Raw genomic sequence first — 24,430 nt, 5'->3', positions numbered from 1 at the left:
GCTGTCATCAGTGGTTTTGATCTTGGTCATTCTGACAAGTGTAAGATGGAATATCAGAGTTGTCATGATTTGCAATTCTCTGATGGGTAAGGTGTTGTAGGGGTCCACTTATTCATTTCCAAGCCACCAAGACTCCCAAAATAATCACATAGAAACTATATTATTTGCAATACTATTGGCCAATGGCTTAAGTGTATTCATGGCTAACACATACCTTAAATTAACCCATCTCCATGAATCTATGTATTGCCATGGTGTTGTGGCTTACCAGATAAAGTTCAATTGTCTGTCTCTTGCAGGGCTACATGGTATCTCCTAATTCAACTTCTTTCTCCCAGCCTTCAGTATAGTTTTCTCTGCCTAGGTCTACTCTGCCCTATCAACAGGCCAAGGAAGTTTCTTTATTCATTAACTAACGGTATTCACAGCATACAGAGGTGAATCCCACATCACTAAGGATGTAAAGCATTTCCTAAAGCATCTTTCAAACATGTTATAATTGTCTGTTGAGTGTTCTCTGTTTTGGTCTGTACTCTATTTTTATTGGATTATTTGAAATTATCCCATTTCTACTAATCTATGTATTGTCATGTGGCCATGGCTTTTACTGATCTGCTGGCATATTGTTTCTTAGGCAGTTCCTCATGCCATTCTTGATTCTGCCATTCTCCTCTCTGTATCTTTGTTAAGCTTTCCTGCTTAGCTGTATTCTGCCTTGTTATAGGTCAAGCAAGCTTCTTTACTAACCAATGGGAATAAAAATATTCACAGAATACAGAAGGGTTATTCCACAGCAGTGCTCAGACACAGACAGCTAACTTGATTTCAACAGAAGCAATAAGTTAAGAAATGGGAATAAAAAGGATACAAATAAGAAAATGAGAAGTCAAAACATCCTCCCTTGTAGATGATAATATTCTATACATAAGAGACCCTAAAGATTCCATCAAAAACTCTCAGACCTGATAAACACTTTCAGAAAATTGTCCAGACACAAAATTAACACAAAAATCATCAATATTCATATATACCAATGTTTAAGATATCAATCAAAATTGAGAAACTAATCTCATTGACAATATTTACAAAGAAATTAAAATTTGACCAAGGAAATTAAATTAAATTAAAAACCTCACCAAGGAAATGAACCATCTCTAACCATAAAAACTTTAAGACCCAAGAAAATAATTGAGGAACACACCAGAAAATTGAAAGACCTCTATTGTTAATAGATTGTATGAATTGATATTGTATAATGGTCAACCGACACAAACAAATGACATATTAAATGCAATTTTAAACAAAATTACAATACCATCATAAAATTTCAACATGCATAATGACAATATCAGTTGATATGTCAGCCTGCATAGTGGAAATTTACGAAGTCCCACCCCTAGGTAAAGACCTTCAAACAATCAATGCCTGCTGGGAGAAGAAGTTTTCCCCAGAGATGTGCTCCCTGACAGGTTTTCCAATTCTAAGTGATCAGCATGAAACACATGTACATACAAACATCACTAAATGGACTGAGTAACTTATACGTGTGTGTGCGCGCGCGCACGTGCACGAGCATGAACATTTGTGTGTACATAGGTCATAAAATTAAGAGGAATGTGTGGGCCATAGGATAAATTGAGTTGGAAAGGGGGTAGTAGAAATTTTGGAAATGCAGTTTAATTTAGTTTAGTTAGGTTTAAAATTCCCTAGAAAATAATTTTTAAAACTGTATATTCACCATAGTCATAAAATTCTTAAAATTAATATGAAAAACCCAAGGGTACTCAAAGCAATCCTAAACAAAATGAATACTGATAGAGGTATCATCAAACCTATACAAAACTTATATACTATAGAGTTATGAATCATAATTTATATTATAGAGCTATTGGTGGGTATAAAATAAAGAACATGGTACTGGCACAAAACAGATAGATGATCAATGAAATAATAGAACAGAATAGAATAGAATAGAAGAATAAAAAAGTTAGATACAAATCCGCACAATTACAGCTAGCTTATTTTTTAAATAAACCTGACAAATATATACATTGAAGAAAAGTATTTTCAATAAATGGTTCTGTGATAAGAGTGGATTTTAATATATACGGAATGAAGCTACATCCTTATCACTGACCCTGATCAATATTAAATTTAAATTTATCAAGGTGCTCAACATAAGTTGTGACACCCTGTGATGGCGAGAGGAAAAGGCTTCAGCTTATGTTCACATGTGAGCCTAGGAAACGACTCTGTCCAGCACAGGAAATAAGACAACAAAACAAATGAGAACTTTTGAAACTAAAATTTTCTGTACAACAAAACAAACTGTCAAGTAAAGAGGCAGCCACAGAAAGGGAGAAAATGTTTTCCAGTTGCATATCAAATTAACAATTTGTGTAAAGATACACAAAGAACTCATATAATCGAAACATAAAGAAAAGAAATGACGCCGTTTAAAAATGGGCTAAGGAACTGAACAGAAAGTTCTCAAAATATAAAATAAATGTGGCTGATAAACACTTTCCACATCCTTCAGCAACAAGGAAAAGCATGTTAAAACTACATTAAGAGTCCATCTGATCCATTTAGAATGGTCGTCAAAAAATGATAACAGATGCTATTATAAATTTGGAGAACAGGGAAAACTTATACACTGTTGGTAGTAGTAGAAACTAGTGCAGGTACTCTGGAAATCAGTCTGGTGGTTTCTCAAAGAGCTAAAAAAGAGTTACCATATGACCCTGCTATACCATGGCTGGTCATACACTCAAAAGACTCTACCGGCTACAGTTCTTTTTCTATGTGTGCTTGTCTTGCAGTGCCTGTAGAATTAAAAAAAAAGAAAAGGAAAAACAAAAATAGAAAGGAGCTATTCATGGGTATTAGCAAACAGAGGATAGTGAACAGATTAAATGGAAATAGAAGAGGGATCCTAGGGGTAGCAATGTTGAAACAAGCAGGAAAGTAGAGAAGATAGAACAGAAGAGAGGGTTAATCACAAAGTCATATGCAAAACTACTATATGTAACCCAACTTAAAATAATATTTTCTTAAAGTTATAGGGCAGATAGCTGCATAGCTGGATAATTTTCATGTTTGTAGAAGTCAAGAGTTACCAAACAAAACTATAAGTAACAGGTATGAGACACCTCCATATGACATCTTGGTCAGGGAGATCACAGATTCCACAATGAAAAATAAATAAAGATAGGTTCCTGCCACACTTTTTGCTTATAAACCAGAAACAGAGTATAATAACCTATTGCATCAGATACTACACAACTTGGATGCATGATATAGAGAAAACAAACTGGAGCTGAGCCAGACACATCTTCTCTGATGGCTACATTTAATAATACCAGAAGGTGTTATGCAGGCTGTTAGGGAGAAAAAGTATCAAGGATTGTATTAGTGAGGTAGTGAGGGTTCTCTAGAGTGACTTACAGGCTGTGGTCCAGCTAATTCAACACTGGCTGACTATGAACGGAAAGTCAAGTAATCTAGTACTTATGGAGTTCCTGATGCTGGATGTCTCAGCTGTTCTTCAGTAGACACTGGAATCTCAGAGAAGTAGACACGAAGCCCACTGAAGGAATGGATTTGCTAGCAAGGAAAGGGAAAGCAGGCAAAGAACAAAAGCTGCCTTCTTCCATATGGTTTATAGCCTTCAGCAGAAGACATGGATCAGATTATGTCTGAGCTAGATATCTTGATAAAAGGCAAGTCTTCCTTCTGCAAATATCCAGATTAGAAGTGGATCTTTCTACTTCCAATTAAGCAAAAATTCCCCACAGGTGTGCTCTGTATTTTTATGTAGTTGGTTATAGATGTAGTCAAATTGACAACCGAGAATAGTCATCACAAGTTCACCCCTCATCACCTAGAAACACAATTATATCTTTTTATGTCATGTTTAATTTCCAAATGAAAACAATAACCAGATCATAGTAACACATAAGCATGATATAACTATTCCATGTACAATTACAAATGCATTATATATTTTAAAAGGTCATAAATATGCCTACGATGATATAACTATCCCTCATATAATCACAAATGCATTATAAATTTAGAATAGGTGGAAATGTTCCTTTAAGGGCATTCTTTAGTATCTCAAACTTAAATATGATAACTATTGATATTCTCCTATAATTGATATTATATTACATGATAGAGAAATTGAGGAAAGAAAAATATTTGTAGAAATGCATGTTTAACAAACTATGACAGAAACACTCACATCAGTTATTTAGGAGGTTGGATATATAATGGTCCCTAGAGATAATGGTACTATTAGCAGGTGTGGCTTTGCTGGAGTAGGTGTGGCTTTGTTTGAGAAAGTGTGCAACTGAATGGGTTGTCTTTGATGTCTCCTTTGCTCAAGCTTCACTCCTGTGACACATAGTCCACTTTCTGTTGCCTTTAGATCATGATGTAGCCAGTACCACATCTGCCTACACAAATACTCCCTGCCATGATGATAATGGGCTAAACCTATGAAACTGTAAGCCTCTACCTCAATTAAATGTTTTCCTTTATATGAGTTATCATGGTCATGATATCTCTTCAAAGCAATTGAATTTCTAACTAATACAGAAGTTGGTACCAGGGACTGTGGTATTGCTGTAATAGGCCTGCCCATGTGTTTGTTTGAAGGAATTTTGGCTTTGGTACATTGAGTTAGGAAAGCAGTTGTTTTGAACACTGCATAATGGGTCATACTAGTAGGAGCATGGAATACAGTGATGTTAAGAGCTATTTGAACTGTAGATGGCTTGTTAAAGATGTTTCAGCGGAGAAGCATTTTAGTATGTGGCCTAGAGATTGTATTTGTGATATTTTGGTGAAGAATGTGGCTGCTTTTAGCTCTTGTCAGAAGAGTCTGCCTGAGGTTAACATGAAAAGTTGTGAATTAATTACATTGACAGAGGAAACTTCAAAACAGCCTAGTATAGACTCTGTTTGGTAATTACTGTAAAGTCTAATGAAGATTTATAATGAAAAGGGGCTAGTTGAGCAAATAAAAGTATAAAATGTATGGATTGAGAAAAGGGCACCCAAACATATAATAGAACTAAATCCTGTGCTCAAGGATCTAAACAGATTAAAAAATAGAACAAAGGAAGTGTTGGCCTCAGGCTAAGATCCCACCCAGCTGAATTTCCAACTTCTGATAAAGGAAACAGAGGCAGAGGCCCACTTCGGAGCACTGGACTGACCTCGCAAAGTCCAGTTGAAGAGGGGAAGGAATGAGAAAATGAACAAAGAGGTCAAGACCATGATGGGGACACCCACTGAAAGAATTTACCTGAGCTAATGGGAGCTTACAAACTCCAGCTGGACTGAGAAGGAACAAGCATAGAACCAAACTAGTCTCTCTGAATGTGGTTGACATTTGCATGGCTGGGGAAGACTCAGGGGCAACTGACAGTAGCACCAGGATTTATCCCTACTGCGTGTACTGGATTTTTTGGGAACTAGTCTCTTTGAATACCTTGCTCAGCCTACATATAGTAGGGAGGAGCTTGAACCTTCCCCAAAGCAATGTGCCTTACCATCTCTGAAAATTGGAGGGGATGGAGTGGGAGGGTACATGGAAGGAGTGGGAGGAGGGAAAAGTGTAGAAACTTGGATTGGTATGTATAATGAAAAAAACATAGTTTGTTTTCTTTTTTGTCTTTTTTTTTCTCATTCTTTATTAAAAATTGCCAACTCCTCCCCTCCTCCTCCCGCTTCCCTCCCCTCCCTTCCACCCATACCCCCACTCCCTCCCTCTCCAAGCCAAAGAGCCATCAGGGTTCCCTACTCTATGTTAAGTCCAAGGTCCTCCCCACTCCAGAAATTTGGGATCAATCTACCCCAGGACCCAGCAATCCCACTCTTGGGAATTTACCCAAGAGATGCCCAATCATATTACAAAAGCATTTGTTCAACTATGTTTATAGCAGCATTATTTGTAATAGCCAGAACCTGGAAACAACCTATATGCCCTTCAGTGGAAGAATGGATGAAGAAAGTGTGGAATATATACATATTAGAGTACTACTCAGCGGTAAAAAACAATGACATCTTGAATTTTGCATGTAAAGGGATGGAAATAGAAAACACCAACCTGAGTGAGGTAACCCAGGCCCAAAAAGATGAACATGGGATGTTCTCACTCATAATTGTTTTCTGTTTTTAAAAAAATTTAAAAAGGAAAAAAATTCTGGTGCAGATGGAATTGAACAAGAAGAGGCCATGTCCTAACCCCAGCAAGCAACAGAACTAGGCAGCTTAGACATAAATTTACTTTAGAATCAAGGACACAATAAAAGGATTACAGATTCCTTAAGGACTAAGAAAAGTCACTAGGGCTAGGCATGTTTCAGGGGTATCCAAGAATGGAGGACCAGAGAAGTCATTGTGAGAAGTCATGAAAGTGAAGCCTGTATTTCACTGGATATCCCAAAATGTTGGAGATTCCAGATCAGAGAAATACATGACAAAAAAAAATGCTAAGTGGGTGTAGAGCCAGTCTAAAAGAGATGAATTTTGTTGCAGTCAACAAAGCTAAAAGAGCTGGAGATCTGAAAATTGTTTTGACATCAGATGTGGAGTGCAGAGTTTGGATTTTGCCCAGCTGGTTTTTGGTCCTGATTTGGTCCAGTGTTTCCTCACTATGCTCCCTTTCCTACCTTTTAGAACAGCAATGTATATTCTGTGCCATTATATGTTGGAAGGATGAGATCTCTTTTTATTTTAATTTTTAGGGGTGACAATTAAGAGAGTGCCTTGAGTCTCAGAAGACACTTTGGACTTTCAGCGTTGAAACTGTGATAGACTATGAATGCTTTTGAAGTTTGACTAATTGCTGACCTTTAAGCAGTGTTGAGATCTTCTGAAGCTGGGCTAATTGCATTTTGCATTTTGATACAAGTCTATGGGGGCAGGGAGTGGAATGTGGTGGTTTGAATATGAATGAATGTTATAAGCTCATGTATTTGATTACTTAGTAAACAAACAGGGAGTAGAGCTATTTGAAAGGATTAGGGGATGTAAACCCTGTTGGAAGGAAGTCTGTCACTGGGGGTGATCTTTGAGGTTTCTAAAGTGAAAGTCAAACCCAATGACTCTCACTTCTTCCTGCTGCCTATGAATCTGACTATAGAACTCTCAACTCCTTCTCCAGAACCATGTCTGCCTGCATGCTGTCATGGTTCCCACCATGCTTATAAAGAACTAGACCTCTGAAACTGTAAGTCAGCGCCAATTAAATGCTTTTATTTATAAGAATTGCCATAGTCATGGTGTCTCTTCATAGCAATAGAACATTAACTGAGACAATGATGTTACCTAATTGTGAAACCTTTCAGCTTTAATAGCAGCTTACTGAGCAAGATGTACCCATTTGTACAATAGTAGCACTGCTTTTATGGGGGTGAAGTCTCTAATTGTATATGAAGCCACTCCACGTCAGGGAATCCTTGAAGAGCAGTGTAACACTACTCAAGAACATGTAATTAGGTACATCATAAGCTCTAATGAGGAACTAAGCAACTCCTGTTTAGTTAAATTTACATAGTACCAAACTGCCTTTAAAATATCTGTGTAAGGCTGTATAGCATGTTATTCTCAGCCTTAATGTTAGAAGCCTCTCTTTATAGTGAGTACCAGACCAGTTTTACTTGCTCTAGATGCTGAGAATAAGTGACTGCAGAGTGTTGAGCCCTATACTAGACATTTGTAACAACCTCTCTACGGCTCAGGGAACAATGAAGAAGAGGAGAACGGAAAGAATATTGAGTTGGAAGACAGAGAGAAGATGCTGTCTTCTAACAACACAGCCATTGCAGTCCTGAACTCTTAGCAGCTGAAGTTACTTGTGCTGAATCTGCACAAGATTAGCTCTATCAACAATAAACTATGGACATGGAAGGGGACCCTACACTCTCCCTGTTAAACTATTGGGTATTAAAATGTCTAGAAGATTGGTAGTCATTATCTTCATTTTTTAACCAATTGACAACCCACTCCAGAGCTCCAGTAATTTAAAACTATGATCAAACAGAAGACCCCAGTTTCCCTCATGAACTCCTTAAATGACAGGAAAAGAAAGTCACCTTTTCTGCCATTCCTAGTATATAGTTTTTAAAATTTATTGACCATTTCTTGCATGTATTTAAGAAGTATTTGGTCTTTTCACACTAATTAAGCCGTCTAATCCCCTCCTCCTCATGTTGAAACCTCTTCCCAACAGACCTACTCCCTCTTTCACGTCTTTTTTGTGACTTGTCGAATTTAATTATAATTCTCACATACACTTGGGTGGAGGTTATTTACTGAACTGTGGACAGTTTATTACTATTTAAAACACAGAAAATAATTACACACACATGCACACATGGAAAACACTGACTGCCTGTAGCCTTTCAGTATGGGAAGTATGGGAAACTTATGAGTTCCTCCCCACGGGATGATGGATAATGGATGGGCACAATTTTATGAAGAAATTGTATAGGTAATAACAGCTGCAATAAATTCATGAATGCAACAGCAGAGTCTCACCAAAATACACTGTTTTGAAACAATTCTCCTCATCCTCTGGATCTTACCTTTTTGGTCCCTGTCTTCCACAATAAGCCCTGAACCTTGGTGTGAGTGATTTTTGCCCTGTTTAGGATGAAGCACTATGTATTATTTTTCTGTTGGTGTAATAAATACCATGACTAGGGCAAATTATAGAAGAAACTTTATTTTGGCTTATATTTCCACAGAGTTAAAGTCTATAATGGTAGATAGTGTGGCAGCAAACATGGAATCTGGAACAGAAAAATGAAAGCTCATAACTTTCTCCTCAACCACTAAGCAGAGAGAGTCACCTAGAAGTTGAATGAGTTTTTAAATTCTCAGAGTTAAACTTTGAGTGACATACTCCCTCCGACAAGACTGCACTTCCTAAGCATCCCCAAATAATACCACCAAGTGTGAACCAAATAAATGATCAAATATCTGAGCCTATGTGGAATGTTTCTTAATCAAACATCCACATTCCACTTCCTAGAACCCAAATGTTTATGGCCATATCATAATTCAAAATTTCCCCATGGTCTTTCACAGCCTCAACATTATTTAAAGATCTGAAATAAATTCTGAGACTCAAGGTAAAAATCAAGAACCAAGTTAGTTATTTCCAATATGCAATGACTCAAAGCAAACATTACCACTCCAAGAAAGAAATGGGAGCATAATAATAAAATTCTAGACCAAAGCAAGACTGAAACCCAGCAAACTAAATACTTAACTCTGTAGCTCTGGTTTTGATGTCTGGAAATTTTATTTCAACGGACTCCACCTCTCCAGTCTTGCTGCCAGCCACATACATCTTTCTCATGGGATGGTTCTTTTCCCCATATGCAGCATCCTTGACAGATCTCTCACATCTCTGACATCTCCAACATCATGGAACCTCTATTGCATCATGGGATCTCTATCACATCCACAGCTTTACATAATAGCCTGTTGGGGCCTGTGGCTCCATGAGGACCAACACATAGGGATTTGTCTACCACATTCTGCCTGCCATTAACACCTCTCATAAACCATAGAGGACAAATCACTCATACATCCTGCATATCTCTAAACCAACATCATATAGATGTTTGGCTGCCAGTTTAGAATGCACCCTCCCACCACTCTCATTCACATTAGCAATAATGCTCTTGTTCACTTGCTTTTTAGGAGTGCAGACTTTACCTTAGGCACTCACCCAGGGTGAAAGCTTATATTAGGACCTTGAACTAAGACCACCATTCTCTGTATTCCAAACCAAAGAACTCTTTTTTAATTTTATTTTTTATTTTTTAAATTTTTATTGAGGTTTACATTTTTTCTCTGCTCCCCTCTCTACCTCCTCCCTCCCCTTTCAACCCTCCCCCCAAAGGTCCACATGCTCCCAAATTACTTAGGAGATCTTGTCTTTTTCTACTTCCCATGTAGATTAGATCTATGTACGTCTCTCCTAGTGTCCTCATTGTTGTCTAAGTTCTCTGAGATTGTGGTTTGTAGGCTGGTTTTCTTTGATTTATGTTTTAAAACCACCTATAAATGATTACATGTGATAATTGTCTTTCTGTGTCTGGGTTACCTCACTCAAAATAATGTTTTCTAGCTCCATCCATTTGCCTGCAATTTTCAAAATGTCATTATGTTTTTCTGCTGTGTAGTACTCCATTGTGTAAATGTACCATATTTTCCTTGTCCATTCTCCTGTCGAGGGGCATTTAGGTTGTTTACAGATTCTAGCTATGACAAACAATGCTGTTATGAACATAGTTAAGCACATGTCCTTGTGGCATGATTGAACCTTCTTTGTATATATACCCAAAAGTGGTATTACTGGGTCTTGAGGAAGGTTGTTTCCTAATTTTCTGAGAAATCACCACACTGACATCCAAAGGGGTTGTACCAGCTTGCATTCCCACCAGCAATGCAGAAGTGTTCCCTTTTCCCCCACAACCTCTTCAGCATAAGTTTTCATCAGTATTTTTGATCTTGGCCATTCTTACAGGTGTAAAATGGAATCTCAGAGTTGTTTTGATTTGCATTTCTCTGATGACTAAGGATGATGAACATTTCCTTTAGTGTCTTTCAGCCATTTTAGATTCCTCTGTTGAGAGTTCTCTGTTTAGGTCTGTACTCCATTTTTTATTGGATTATTTGTTCTTTTGATGACCAATTTCTTGAGTTCTTTGTATATTTTGGAGATCAGACCTCTACCTATGTGGGGTTGGTGAAGATCTTTTCTCCTGTTCTCATTGTATCATTTCTATTTCCTGTCTGGTTTTCCCACCTTTACCTCCTGCCTGGCCAATCAGCATTTATTTAAAACATGATTGACAGAATACAGACAATTCTCCCGCAGGTAAGATTGCCATTTTTACTATGTTAATTCCACCTACCCAAGAGCATGGGGGATCTTTCCACTTTCTGTTGTCTTCTTCAATTTCTTTTTCAAAGATTTAAAGTTTTTGTCATACAAGTCTTCCACTTGTTTTGTTAGATTACTCTGAGATATTTTATGCTATTTGAGGCTATTGTGAAGGTTGTTGTTTCTCTGATTTCTTTCCAAGCCCTTTTATCCCAAAAGATTGCCATGTATACCCCCAAAATTACTTCACCCAACAAAAAGCAGGAAGCAGTTTGGTGAGAACTATACCCAAATTCCCTAAATAATTGTCTAAAAGATGTTTGTTTACATTTAAAGGGGGCTATGTTAGAGATTTGCATTAATATGGATCTTGATTTGTTGATACAAATTTAAGGCCAATTTTGGTATTATGTGTGTGTGTGTGTGTGTGTGTGTGTGTGTGTGTGTGTTCTTGATTAAGGTATTGTGTTTGCACAACTCATTTAATTTTTTTTTGTAAAAATAAGAAATAAAGTTAATAGATAGTCATTTATAATAGTCAAGCTTGTAGTCATGTTAGTTAGGTTTTCTAGATGTACAGAGATATATTTCAGATGGATAGGCATTTTTCAAATCTTTCAAAGACCTTGAGAATATGGCATTTAAAATGTATAAGAACTTAGGACTTTTCATGACAGTTAGATACATATGCTCCTGGCAGCACCAATCTACTTCAAGAGGATGATAGGCACCGAAGAGGCTCCTCATGGAGGCTGTTAGCCATTTGGGCAAGAAACTGCTCTTGCCTGGACTGCTTGACGGTATATTGGGTGAACTGGACATGCAGGACCCATAGAGAAATGACTGCTGAACTTGCCTAAAAGTAAGATGGTCCTTCAGGGTTTCTGCTTCATGAAAGAGTCTGCAAATCATTCTGAAGGACACAGAATATGAATGACAAACTGCCAATATAAGCAGAACTGTCTTTGAAATTTCCTGCTTCATGGAAATGTCTGCTGGATACTATGAGCCTATAGGCTAAAGATGGATGTTCCAATGATACAGAAGAACTTTGGGTGACTGTCCAGGTAGCAGGAAGTCTCTGTCAAATCTAGAGTTTTGGAAATTTCTCACAATGCACTTTCTGTTTACTTAGGTAATATTATATTCTTCTGGAGTTTTTGATGGAGTTGAAGAATATATAGTTACAGTTATAGTTTTCTTTAGTTATGATAAAAGATAAAGTAGATATAAATATTGTAACTGTAATTCTTGCTTGATCCTTCCTTTGTTATATGTAATTTTACTATGTTAAAATTAAAACCTTCCATATTTTTAAACAGAAAAGGGGAGGTGATGTAGAATTCCTCTTTGTATGCTGTAAATACCATTGGATAATAGTGAAACTGGCTTGGCCTGATAGGGTAAAACAGAGCTAGGTAGGGAAAACTAAACTGAATTCTGGGAGAGAGGAGGTGGAGTGAGAAGCCATGGAGGCAACCCTGGAGACAGACATGCTGGGACCTTGTCCATAGGCCATGATCCTCATGATTAAAATATAAAATAATGGAAATAGGTTACATTAATATATAAAAGATAATTGTTCCTGTTATGAATATAAAGTATCCTTCTCCTTATCTTCTGATTAATTTAATTTGATAACTATTTTGTTAGATATTTGGATAGCTACACTGTCTTGCTTCTTAGGTCCATTTGATTGGAAAACCTTTTCCCACCCCTTTTTTTCTGGAGTAATATCTATTTTTGAGACTGAGGTGTGTTTCTTGTATACAGCAGAAGGTTGGACCCTGTTTTTGTATCCATTCTCTTAGCCTGTGTTTTTCTTTAACTAGGTGAATTGAGTCCATTGATATTAAGTGATATTAATGACCAGCGGTCGTTAAGTTCACTTATTTTTCAGTAGTAGTGTTTGTGTGTATCCATTCTTTGGGTTATGCTGGTGGGAAGTTATCAGTTGCCTGTGTTTTTGTGGGTTCAGTTATCTTTCTTGGGTTGGTGTTTTCCCTTTAGTACTATCTGTAGGGCCGGGTTTGTAAATACATATTGTTTAAATCTGTTTTTTTATGGAATATCTTGTTTTCTTCATCAATGGTGATTGAAAGATTTGCTGGATTTCCTGCAGGGGCTATTCTCCCCAACACTTCCTGTCCCTTCCCAGCTTGCACCCAACCCCCCCTTCATCCTCCCATCTACAGGGCAATAAAATCCCACAGTTCAGCCTGTTTGGGCACTGGGACCAGGTATTGAGTGCACCCAGGTGGTTGGGATTTCCTTTGTTTCAATAGTCTACCTGCAGCAAGGTAGGCCCTTGGTCAGCAAGCTGCCTGGCCAGCAAGGAGACCTGACTGTCTACCAGAAGATCCATCATTCATTGGGATGAGTGAAGGACTGAACTGCAGCAGCCGCCCGAAGAAGGACCACAGACATTCCTCAACCCTCTACACTTTCTGGTCTTCCTGCAGGGGCTATTCTCCCTGGATACTGCCTCTCTACCTCACTCTTCCTGTCCCACCCCAGCTTGCACCCAGAACCCCAACTTCAACCTCCTGTCTTTGGGGCCATAAAATTTCACAGCTCAGCCTGTTTGGGCACTGGAACCAAATAGTGAGTGCACCCAGGCAGGTGGGAGGTCCTTTGTTTCAATAGCCTGCCTCAGCAAGGTAGGCCCTTTGTGAGTGAGCTGCTTAGCCAGCAAGGAGACCTGATTGTCTACCAGAAGATCCATCATTCATTGGGGTGAGTGAGTGCCTGAACCTCGGCAGCCAGCAGCCACCTGGAGACAGACCACAGACATTCCCCAACCCCCCTACTCGTCCTGGTTTTCCAACAGGGACTATTCTCCCTGGGTACTGCCTCTCTCTTCCTGTCCCTTCCCAGCTTACACGCACAACCCCCCTTCATCCTCCCTTCTTCAGGGCCATAAATTCCAACAGCTCAGCCTGTTTGGGTGCTGGGAACAGGTATTGAGTGCACCCAGGGGGGTGGGAGGTCCTTTGTTTCAATAGCCTGCTTGCAGCAAGTTAGGCCTTTTGCCTGCAAGCTGCCTGGCCTGCAAGGAGAATTGAACTTCTAAAAGGAGAACCATAGGGGATTAGTTGGAGGAAGAAATGGGCAGGCGCCAATGCAAGAATTCCTCCAACAATTTGAAAACAACATGAAAGCACCAGAACCCAGCAAACTTACAACAGGAGGACTTGAACACACTAATCAAGAAGTAGAAAAAATTGACTTTATGAAAGTAATAGAGTCCCTTAAACTGGAGGTGAAAAACTCTCTTAAAGAAATGGATGAGAAGAATAACAAAAAGTTTGAAGAATTGAGTAAATCCATAAATGATATCCTAGGAAACCAAGAAAAACCAATCAAACAGATAATGGAAACAGTGCAAGACTTGAAAACTGAAATGGAGGCAAGGAAGAAAACACAAACCTAGGGCCGGCTGGATATGGAAAATCTACGTAAACAAATAGAGACTACAGAAACAAGCATAACCAAAAGAATACAAGAGATAGAAGAAAGAATCTCAGATTCTGAAGATACCATAGAGAAAATAAATGCACTGATCAAAGAAAACAGCAAATCCAACAAATTCTCATCACAAAACATTCAGGAAATCTGGGACACAATAAAAAGACCAAACCTAAGAATAATAGGGGTAGAAGAAGGAGAAGAATTACAGCTCAAAGGTCCAGAAAATATATTTAATAAAATTATAGAAGAAAACTTTCCCAACCTAAAGAAAGATATTCCTATGAAGGTTCAAGAAGCTTACAGAACACCAAATAGACTGGATAAAAAAAAAATCCCCTCGCCATATTATAATCAAAACAAAAAACATATAGAATAAAGAAAGAATATTAAAAGCTGCAAAGGAAAAAGGTCAAGTAACTTATACAGGTAAACCTATCAGACTTACACCTGACTTCTCTATGGGAACCATGAAAGCTAGAAGGTCTGGGATAAATGTTCTGCAGAAAATAAGAGACCATGGATGCAAGCCCAGATTACTATACCCAGCCAAGATTTCGTTCACTATAAATGGAGAAAACAAAATATTCCAAAATAAAAACAAATTTAAACAGTACATAGCCACAAATCCAGCCTTACAGAAAGTAATAGAAGGAAAATCACAAACCAAGGAGCCCAACAATGCCCACAATAACTCAGAAATCTACCGACCCTTCACCAGCACAATCTCTACCACCAAAAAAAAAAAAAAATGATGACCGGAGTTAACAACCACTAGTCACTAATATCACTTAATATCAATGGACTCAATTCACCTATAAAAAGGCACAGGCTAAGAGACTGGATACGAAAACAGGATCCAACATTCTGCTGTTTACAAGAAACACACCTCAACCACAAAGACAGACATCTACTCAGAGTAAAGGGTTGGGGAAAGGTTTATCAAGCAAATGGACCTAAGAAACAAACGGGTGTGACCACATTAATTTATAACAAAGTAGACTTCAAACTAAAATCAATCAGAAGAGATGGAAAGGGGCATTTTATACTCATAACAGGAAAAATCCATCAGAATAAAGTCTCAATCCTAAATATCTATCCCTAATATAAAAGCACACACTTATGTAAAAGAAACACTTCTAGAACTTAAGGCAGCCATCAAACCACACACACTAATAGTAGGAGACTTCAACACTCCTCTCTCACCAATGGACAGGTCAATCAGACAGAAACCTAACAGAGAATTAAGAGACTTAATGGAGGCAATGAAACAAATGGACTTAACAGACATCTATAGAACATTCCACCCAAATAGGAAAGAATATACCTTCTCTGCGGCTCATGGAACCTTTTCGAAAATTGTCCAAATACTTGGTAACAAAGCAAACTTCCACATTGCAAAACGTATTAGTAACCACATGTGTCTTATCGGATCACCATGGATTAAAATTAGAATTCAACAACAATGCTACCCCCAGAAAGCCTACAAACTCATGGAAACTGAACAGTCAACTACTGAACCACACCTGGGTCAAGGAAGAAATAAAGACAGAAATTAAAGTCTTCCTTAAATTTAATGAAAATAAAGACACAACATACTCAAACCTATGGGACACAATGAAAGCAGTGCTAAGAGGAAAGTTCATAGCACTAAGTGCCCACTTAAATGAAACAAAGCACACATTGGAGACTTAACAGCACACCTGAAAGCTCTAAAAAAAAGAAGCAAACTCACCTAGGAGGAGTAGAAGACTGGAAATAATCAAACTGAGGGTGGAAATCAATAAAATAGAAACTCAGAGAACAATCCAAAGAATCAATGAAACAAAAAGCTGGTTCTTGGAGAAAATCAACAAGATTGACAAACCCCTAGCTAGCCAATAGGAAGCTAGATTTAATAGGCTAAACAGTGATTCAATTAATACAGTTTCATTGTGTTTATTTAGGAAGTCTGGGTGGCCAGGAAATGAACAAGTGGCCTCTTACTAAAGCTAAATTTTGTTAGACAAACTGACAATTGCCAATTTTTCTTTCATTTACTGATTATCTTGGTGCTTGTAATTGAGAGCTACTATCTATTAAAAAGATTGTTATTTTCAAAAATATCATAATAGATATCCATAAGCTGCCATTTGCCCTACATTCTTGATACCTATGTTAAATTCACTTTATGCATCAAGGATTTAAACAATATAAAACTTTCCCAAACACTTAAGTTCTTTGTCTTCACTCTGGCACCAACTTCATAAAATAATATATCTTTTTTAGCTGCACCCTTTTCTAAAAGACATGGAATTTACTAATCATGCTGGAGAACAAGTGAATTTGGATGAGAAAATGAAACTGAATGCAGAGTATGACATTCTCAACTATTGGAACTTTCCAGAAGGTCTAGAACTTAAGGTAAAAGTTGGACAGTTTTCCCCATATGGTCCACTTGGTCAACAATTATCTTTATCTGAGGACATGATAGAATGGGCCACAGGAATTACAGAGGTGAGTTGGGTATAATTGTAATACTATTAATTACACATAGTAAAACAAATCTTGATAAGGACCCACTAACCAAAATCTACCTACAATGGATAACCTCTTATAAAGAAAAGAGTAATTTCTTCTAATAGAGTCTCATTTCAGAGAAGGGTCCATTCCCAAGAATCTCAGTGTTATTTTTGTAGAACTTTTATGTCATATTTCTTTGTTTGGAAATTTCTTATCTTATTGGTCCTTTGCTTTATGTGTGCTTGTTTCTTTGGTTTTTTTGTTTTCAGTTTTGTTTCCTTGTTTTGTAAGCATAGGGGAAAAAGGGTATGGAGTTGAATGAAGGGGGAGATGGGGAGAGCTAAAGATAAATGATCAGAATATTTTCTGTGAATAAGTCTTTTAATGTTTTTATACTATAATATTTTTTTATTTTTCTTTTGCCTAGCAGTTTTATGATTTTTTATGTAGTGATATTTTTAAGTTTTCTATATAAATTTTAAAAATATTATTGTGTATTAAAATATAAATATATGAAATATTATATGTTGGTTTTTGAGGACCCATATAAAATTTATAATACTTCTATTTCTGTGAAGAATGAAATAGGAAATTTAAATTGATATTGCATTGAATCTGTAAATAGTTTTTGGTAGAATGGTTATTTGCACAATATTAATTCTACTAATCTGTGAGCATGGGATGTCCTAACATCTTTATGAGGAAATTCAATTACAATAACAAATACAGATATTTTACAGAAATGTTCATATTAACTTGAAGTAGAAGACACTTTTGTATTTGCTTTTTTTCTTAACATGGTTCCGAGACAGCATCACTAGAGTACTGATTGGAGATGATATCATTCACAGGTTTTGAGATCTAAAGGTGCCCATAGTTTCTTCAACAGTAAATTGAGGAAGGAATTGGAGAAATGGAAATAGAGAGTAAAGTAGGAATGAGAAGCACAGTGCATGGTTTAGGGCCACGAATGATGGTGGAGGAAATATTTCATAGCAGTTTACCAAGGCAGCGGTAGGGGTGTTTTCTGCTCAGGCAGTGGTTTCCAGGATGCCCGGCAGGAATCTCAGCTCCAAGCTCCTCTATCTCAATTCAGCTCCCATCTGCCCGCCCAGTTTTGCTCCAATCATCATCAATCCACTCACGGCTAGCAAATTGGGTTGACATGTTCCAGCTGCTGTTTTTTCGTGTCCATGTCCAACAGCCCCTCATTGACGGCTACTTTTGTCCTTGACCTGATGCAAGCAAGATGGTGAAATAGCGCTAGCTTGACTGTTTTTTGTTTTTAGAAACAAAAGTTCCATATAGGCTTATTTCTTTTTCCTTCAGTTCTTTCTCTGCTAAAAGTAGAGTCTATTTGGTTTTAACTGTGACTCTTGTGACTCTTGTCTTTCACTGACTCTCACAGAGGCAGCTTTTAATCCATTATCATACCCAACAATCCCTTGAACCAAAAATGTGCTTTTTAAATTCTATACTTCTAATTTAAGGAAGAGAATTTTTTATATGCCATATGTAATGAGATCATGTTCATTTACCAATATGTATCTAAATGCTCACTCATTTCATATGAAAGTATGTATGCCATCTGTTGGGGGTTGTCATTACTGACAGATCTTTGAGTTGAATTTGGTGGTTTCTGGGACTCATTTAGCTATTAATTTTGACTGATAAGGCACTATGGTGTGCTTTGTGACAGTAAAAGACACTCACCTTATGACAGCAACACTAGAGGTAGGATGAGTCCATTGTCCCAATACACCTTTCAATGGCAAGCCTCCAATCGCTAACTTTCTTGCCTTTTAAAAAATACTTTGTTTATATTTTTTTACTATTTATATGCATGTGAAGGAAGGGATTATCTTATCTGCACGTCGAGTTCAGGTGCCTATGGATGCCAAAAGAGGCTGTTGGATCCCTTGTAGCTGGAGTTACAGGCAATTTTGACCCATGTAATGTGGGTCTGGGAACCAAATGCATGACCCCTGCAAGAGCATGCTGTTAATACTGAACCATTTCTCCACGCCAATACTTCTTGACTTACAGGCTTCACCATGTCTCAGCAGCATCACAGGCTGAAGGCCATCACTGTTAAGGTGGTGTGTATGTCCAAGCTACAGTGACATCCAACCAGTTGATTGTTTATGGATACAAAAACTATGTTCACTAATGATTCAGTTCTATGAATAATGTGCTCAGTATAGTAGTAGGTGAAAATATGAATTATAACTTGCTCACTGATTTTTCTCAGACTCCCCAGTCTGTCTGCAGTGAAAGTTGTAGTCCTGGATTCAGAAAATCCCTCCCAGAAGGAAATGTGGCTTGTTGTTTTGACTGCATTCTGTGTCCAGAGAATGAGATTTCCAATGAGACTGGTAAGTGTGTTTTATGGAAAAATTCTCTACTTCTAATTAATAGCATTTTTATGAAGTGTTTCCCATAAAGTACTTCAAACACTTTACACACTGAGCCATTCCCCTAGCCTAAGATATTAAGCAAAGTGTAGTGATACACACCTTCTGCACTCAGGAGACAGAGGCAGCCAGATAATTGTGAGGTTACAACTAATTACTCAGGAGGCTGAGGCAGGAGGTTTATTGTAAGTTCAAGGCCATCCTACGTATCAAAAGGGACCTCATTTCAAACAGAAGTCAGGGGAACTTTTAAAAGGTTTACTGTAACTCAAAAAAATGAATGGATAATGGGGAATGATATAGAAAGTTAACAGGAATTCAGTGAGAACCAGTTAAATTTTATTAATATATACTGTATTGTTAATATAACTGATTTCTTCAATATTTAATTACTAATGAATACCGTAAAATGGTCAAATGCATGAATATAAATGGTGCAATGCTGAAGTCAATCACCTCTATAATGGAAACTTTTTAGAGACAGGGTCTCTCTATGTAGTCCTGACTGTCCTGCAACTCACTATGTGGATCAAGCTGCCCCTAAATTTCTAAAGATCCACTGCCTCTGTCTTCCAAGTACCAGAACTAAAGAAAGACATATGCCACTTTGCCTGGCCTATAATGGTAAACTTTTTAAATTCACGTTTTAAATAAAAAGTGTAATCATCTTTCTGGGAATTAAACTAAGGTTGTGGGCTTGGTGGCAAGCACCTTTTTTCAGCAAGCTACCTTGAAGGCTCTCTAATGTATTTTTTTAAAGTCTTTGATTAGTGGAGTTGGGCATTTAGCTCAATAGGTAGAGTGCTTGCCTAGGTTTCAACTCTAGCACTGTATATGCTGTATTTGGTGATAGATACCTAATTCCAGCACCTGGGAGAAGGAGGAAAGAGGATCAGACCAAGGTCATCCTCAGCAACATAGTAAACACAAGAGACTATTTCAAAAGAAAGTATTTTGTTAGTGTATATTTGGTGTAGAATATAATGGGTTTTATGAATATTTGTTCACATATAACATACAATTTGACTATATTTATATCCACATCCTCTCTTGTCACCCTCCTTCCTTCTAGAAGTTCTTATTCTGGCCAAGTAGTTCACCTTTGTGTGTGTGTATGTGTTTGTATGTGTGCATGTATGTTAGTATACATGTGTGTGCGTGTGTGTGTGTGTGTACATGTAAAACCTAGACTGCAATAATGAAAGAAATCATGCAATGTGCAATGATTGTCTTTGGAAACCTGACTTATTTATTTCATTACATAAGATACAACCATACATAATTCTAGTTCTGAGAGATGTGATGCCCTCTGAAGACACCAACTATACACATGGTACAGGCAAAACACCCATACATATAAAATAGATAAACCTAAAAAATTAAATAAATAATAAAAAATAAATTTTATTTTTATAATTGTGTTATAAAGGACACACAAGTCTTGTTCACTGTTCTTTTGCTCTGAGAAGACACAGTGACCACAATTTTTATAAAGGAAGCATCTTATTTGAGGCCAGCTTACATTTTCAGAGGTTCACTCCATTATAACCATAGCAGGAAACATGGTAACACACCAGAAGACATGGTACAGGCAGAGTAGCCTCTGAGGGCTCTACATCTGAATCTGCAGAAAGCAGGAAGAGAGCCACTGGGACTGGCTTGTGTTTTGAAACTTCAAAACACAGTGACACACTTCACTTCCTCCAACAAGATCACAAATCCTAATTCTTCCCAAGTAGTGCCACTTCCTGGCATCTAAGTATCTAAATGTTTGTGGCCTTTGAGGGTCATTCTGATTCAACCCACCTCCAATGCACATGGCATGCATGTGGAAATTAAAAGACAACTTTGGGAGATCATCTGTAACTGCAACTCCAGGATATCTTAGGCTATCTGCATCATGTGCACAAACCCACTCTCATGCACACATACACATAACTAAAATTTTTAAATCTACTTAATAAAAGTTAATCTTTAAAAACAATCCAATGTCTATATATGAAGTGGATTCCTTCCTACAAATTTTATGATAACACCTTTAAACTCCTTTGTTTGTTGCTGTTGTATTACAGAAAAGATCTCACAAAGGCCAAGCTGTACCCTAACTTGCCAAGTAGCTGAGTCTGTCTTTGTACTCCTGTTCCTCCTGATTCTACCTCCCAAATGCAAGAACTATGGATATGCACCACTATGTGGCAAACTGTTAGAATGCAATATGTACTTATAAAAACACCTTCAGACAGAAGAAAAGCAACCAGAGCTATCAGTACACTGGATAGCTTCACTTGATCCCCATATCTGATAATACCATTATAAGGAAAGAACTTGAGAAGCCTCTTCTTACCTCACTAAACTTAGTTTGCAAAATCAAGAGTGTGTTGTGTGTGTGCATGCGTCTGTGTGTGTGTCCAGGCGTGTGGGTGTGCATGTGTCATGATACACAGATGGCATTGGAGAGTCAGTCATCACCCTCACTCTACTTGAGATCACATTTCTTCACAGATGCATTAGCCAGGCCAGATGCCCCATGACCTCCTGGGAAGTATTGTCTGTCTCATCTTATTCTAGAGGTGAACTGGGATTATAGATGCATCCAGCTTTTATGTGGGCCCTGGGAATCCAAACTCAAATTATCAGGTTTAGGCAGCAAGCTGTTTACCCAGTGAATCAGCTCACCCCAGCCCAGGAAATATTTTATATGAATGCAATGTTGTGATCAAATTGAAGTTGAATATTTTAAGTAAGTATGTAAGATTCTGGAAAGGGGAAAATAATGATATCAGAATCTTTTAAACAGCACACAATTGAATTAGGAGGAGAAACTGTAGCTTTGTTCATATCACATTGCAGGAAATACATGGTAGTCACTCACGTATTTCCCCATAAAACATTCTTTCATTTGATGTCTGAAGTAACGAGGGATATATATTAGGCTAAACTACTCAAATGAGGGGATAAAGTGGACAAAAGAAAACTAACCTGAAATAACAAATATGCATGCTTTCACCAGATGCAGATAAGTGCCTGAAGTGTCTAGATCATCAATATGCCAACACAGACCGAAACCATTGCCTCCAGAAATCTATGACCTTCCTGGATTATGACGATCCCCTGGGGATAGCTCTGTCATGCATGGCCTTGTACTTCTCTGCACTGTCAGCTCTCATTCTTGGGATCTTTCTGAAGCAGCAAGACACTCCCATTGTGAAGGCAAATAACCACACTCTCAGCTACATCCTGCTCATCACCCTTAACTGCTGTTTTCTCTGCTCTTTTCTCTTCATTGGCCACCCCAACACAACCACTTGCATCCTGCAGCAGACCACATTTGGAGTGTTGTTCACTGTGGCTGTTTCCGCTGTCTTGGCCAAAACTATTACTGTGGTTCTGGCCTACAAGGTCACTGCTCCAGGAAGAAGAATCAGGTGGTTGTTGGTAACACGGGCACCTAACTTCATTGTTCCCATCTGCACCTTGATCCAGATTGTCTTGTGTGGGGTCTGGCTGGGAAAATCTCCCCCCTTCATTGGCACAGATGCACACTCTGAGCATGAACACATCATCATCCTGTGCAACAAGGGCTCAGTGACTGCTTTCTACTGTGTGCTGGGATATCTGGGAACTCTGGCCTTGGGAAGCTTCACTCTGGCTTTCCTGGCCAGAAACCTACCCGACGCCTTCAATGAAGCCAAGTTCCTGACATTCAGCATGCTGGTGTTCTGCAGTGTCTGGCTCACCTTCCTCCCTGTCTACCACAGCACCAAAGGGAAGGTCATGGTAGCTGTGGAGGTCTTCTCCATTTTGGCATCCAGCGCAGGGCTCCTAGGTTGTATCTTTGTCCCCAAGTGCTACATCATTTTGTTTAGACCACAAATGAACTCTATTCAGGGTCTCAGGAACAAAATACATTATAGGTACAAGGCTTAATAAATTTTGTACTAACTTTCAAGTTAGCACATGAACTAGATTTCATTAATAAATCTTCATAAATATATTTTGTTCCTATTCGTCTGTATCACAAACTGATACTGCATCCCCTCTATCAACCTCTTCCTGTTTCTTCCTTATCTTAAAAGAATCCTCACTTTTACACCCCACCCCTTCCCACCTCCCATACTTTCACTCCTCTCTTGGATACCTTCCACTTTAAGAATGAAGGAAGAGAAAGATAAAGATACACACACACACACACACACACACACACAGAGAGAGAGAGAGAGAGAGAGAGAGAGAGAGAGAGAGAGAGAGAGAGAGAGAGAGAGAGAGAGAGAGAGAGAGAGAGAGAGAGAGAACCAGCCCCCTATGGTATTTATACTTATGACTATGGCTTAGGTGACCAAACAAACAATTTAGGTTCCAAAATTTTCCTTTTAAATGTTATAGCTTGATCCTACGGTCTTCGGGGCCATAAAATTTCACAGCTCAGCATGTTTTGGTGCTGGGAGCAGGAATTGAGTGCACCCAGGTGGGAGGGAGGTCCTTTGTTTCAATAGCCTACCTGCAGCAAGGTAGGCCCTTTGTGAGCGAGCTGCTTGGCCAGCAAAGAAACCAGATTTTCTACCAGAAGATCCATCATTCATTGGGGGGAGTGAGTGCCTGAACCATGGCAGACACCCGGGGAGGGACCACAGACATTCCCCAACACCCCCCCACTTCCTTGTCTTCCTGCAATGGCTATTCTCCCCAGATACTCCCTCTCTCTTCCTGTCCCTTCGCAGTTTGCACCCAGGACCCCCTCCCCACTTCATTCTCCCATCTTCGGGGCCATAAAATCCCACAGCTCAGCCTGTTTGGGTGCTGGGACCAGGAATTGAGTGCACCCAGGCTGTTGGGAGGTCTTTTGTTTCAATAGTCTGACTGCAGGAAGGTAGGCCCTTTGTCAGCGAGCAGCTTGGCCAGCAAGGAGAACTGATTGTCTACCAGAAGATCCATCATTCTTTGGGGTGAGTGAGTGCCTGAACCTCAGCAGCCAGCAGCCACCTGGAGACAGACCACAGACATTCCCCAACCTCCCTACTCGTCCTGGTTTTCCAACAGGGACTATTCTCCCTGGGTACTGCCTCTCTCTCTTCCTGTCCCTTCCCAGCTTACACGCACAACCCCCCTTCATCCTCCCTTCTTCAGGGCCATA

General features: G+C 38.5%; 1 protein-coding gene across 1 annotated transcript in view; it reads left to right on the top strand.

Moving 5' to 3' along the window:
• Positions 1-23,226, top strand: part of LOC119824408 (vomeronasal type-2 receptor 116-like) — a 38,353-nt gene extending 15,127 nt beyond the window's left edge. Inside the window, exons 4-6 of the mRNA XM_038344527.1 lie at positions 16,652-16,879; positions 19,137-19,260; positions 22,310-23,226. Of these exons, the coding sequence (XP_038200455.1) occupies positions 16,652-16,879; positions 19,137-19,260; positions 22,310-23,226 (1,269 nt within the window). The remainder of the gene's footprint in view (positions 1-16,651; positions 16,880-19,136; positions 19,261-22,309) is intronic.
• Positions 23,227-24,430: the final 1,204 nt, after the last annotated feature.

This window comes from Arvicola amphibius, chromosome 10 (assembly GCF_903992535.2).
Source record: "Arvicola amphibius chromosome 10, mArvAmp1.2, whole genome shotgun sequence".
Taxonomy (NCBI): Eukaryota; Metazoa; Chordata; class Mammalia; order Rodentia; family Cricetidae; genus Arvicola; species Arvicola amphibius.
Note: the sequence above shows the minus strand (reverse complement) of the source record. Positions and strands in the feature narration are given on the sequence as shown.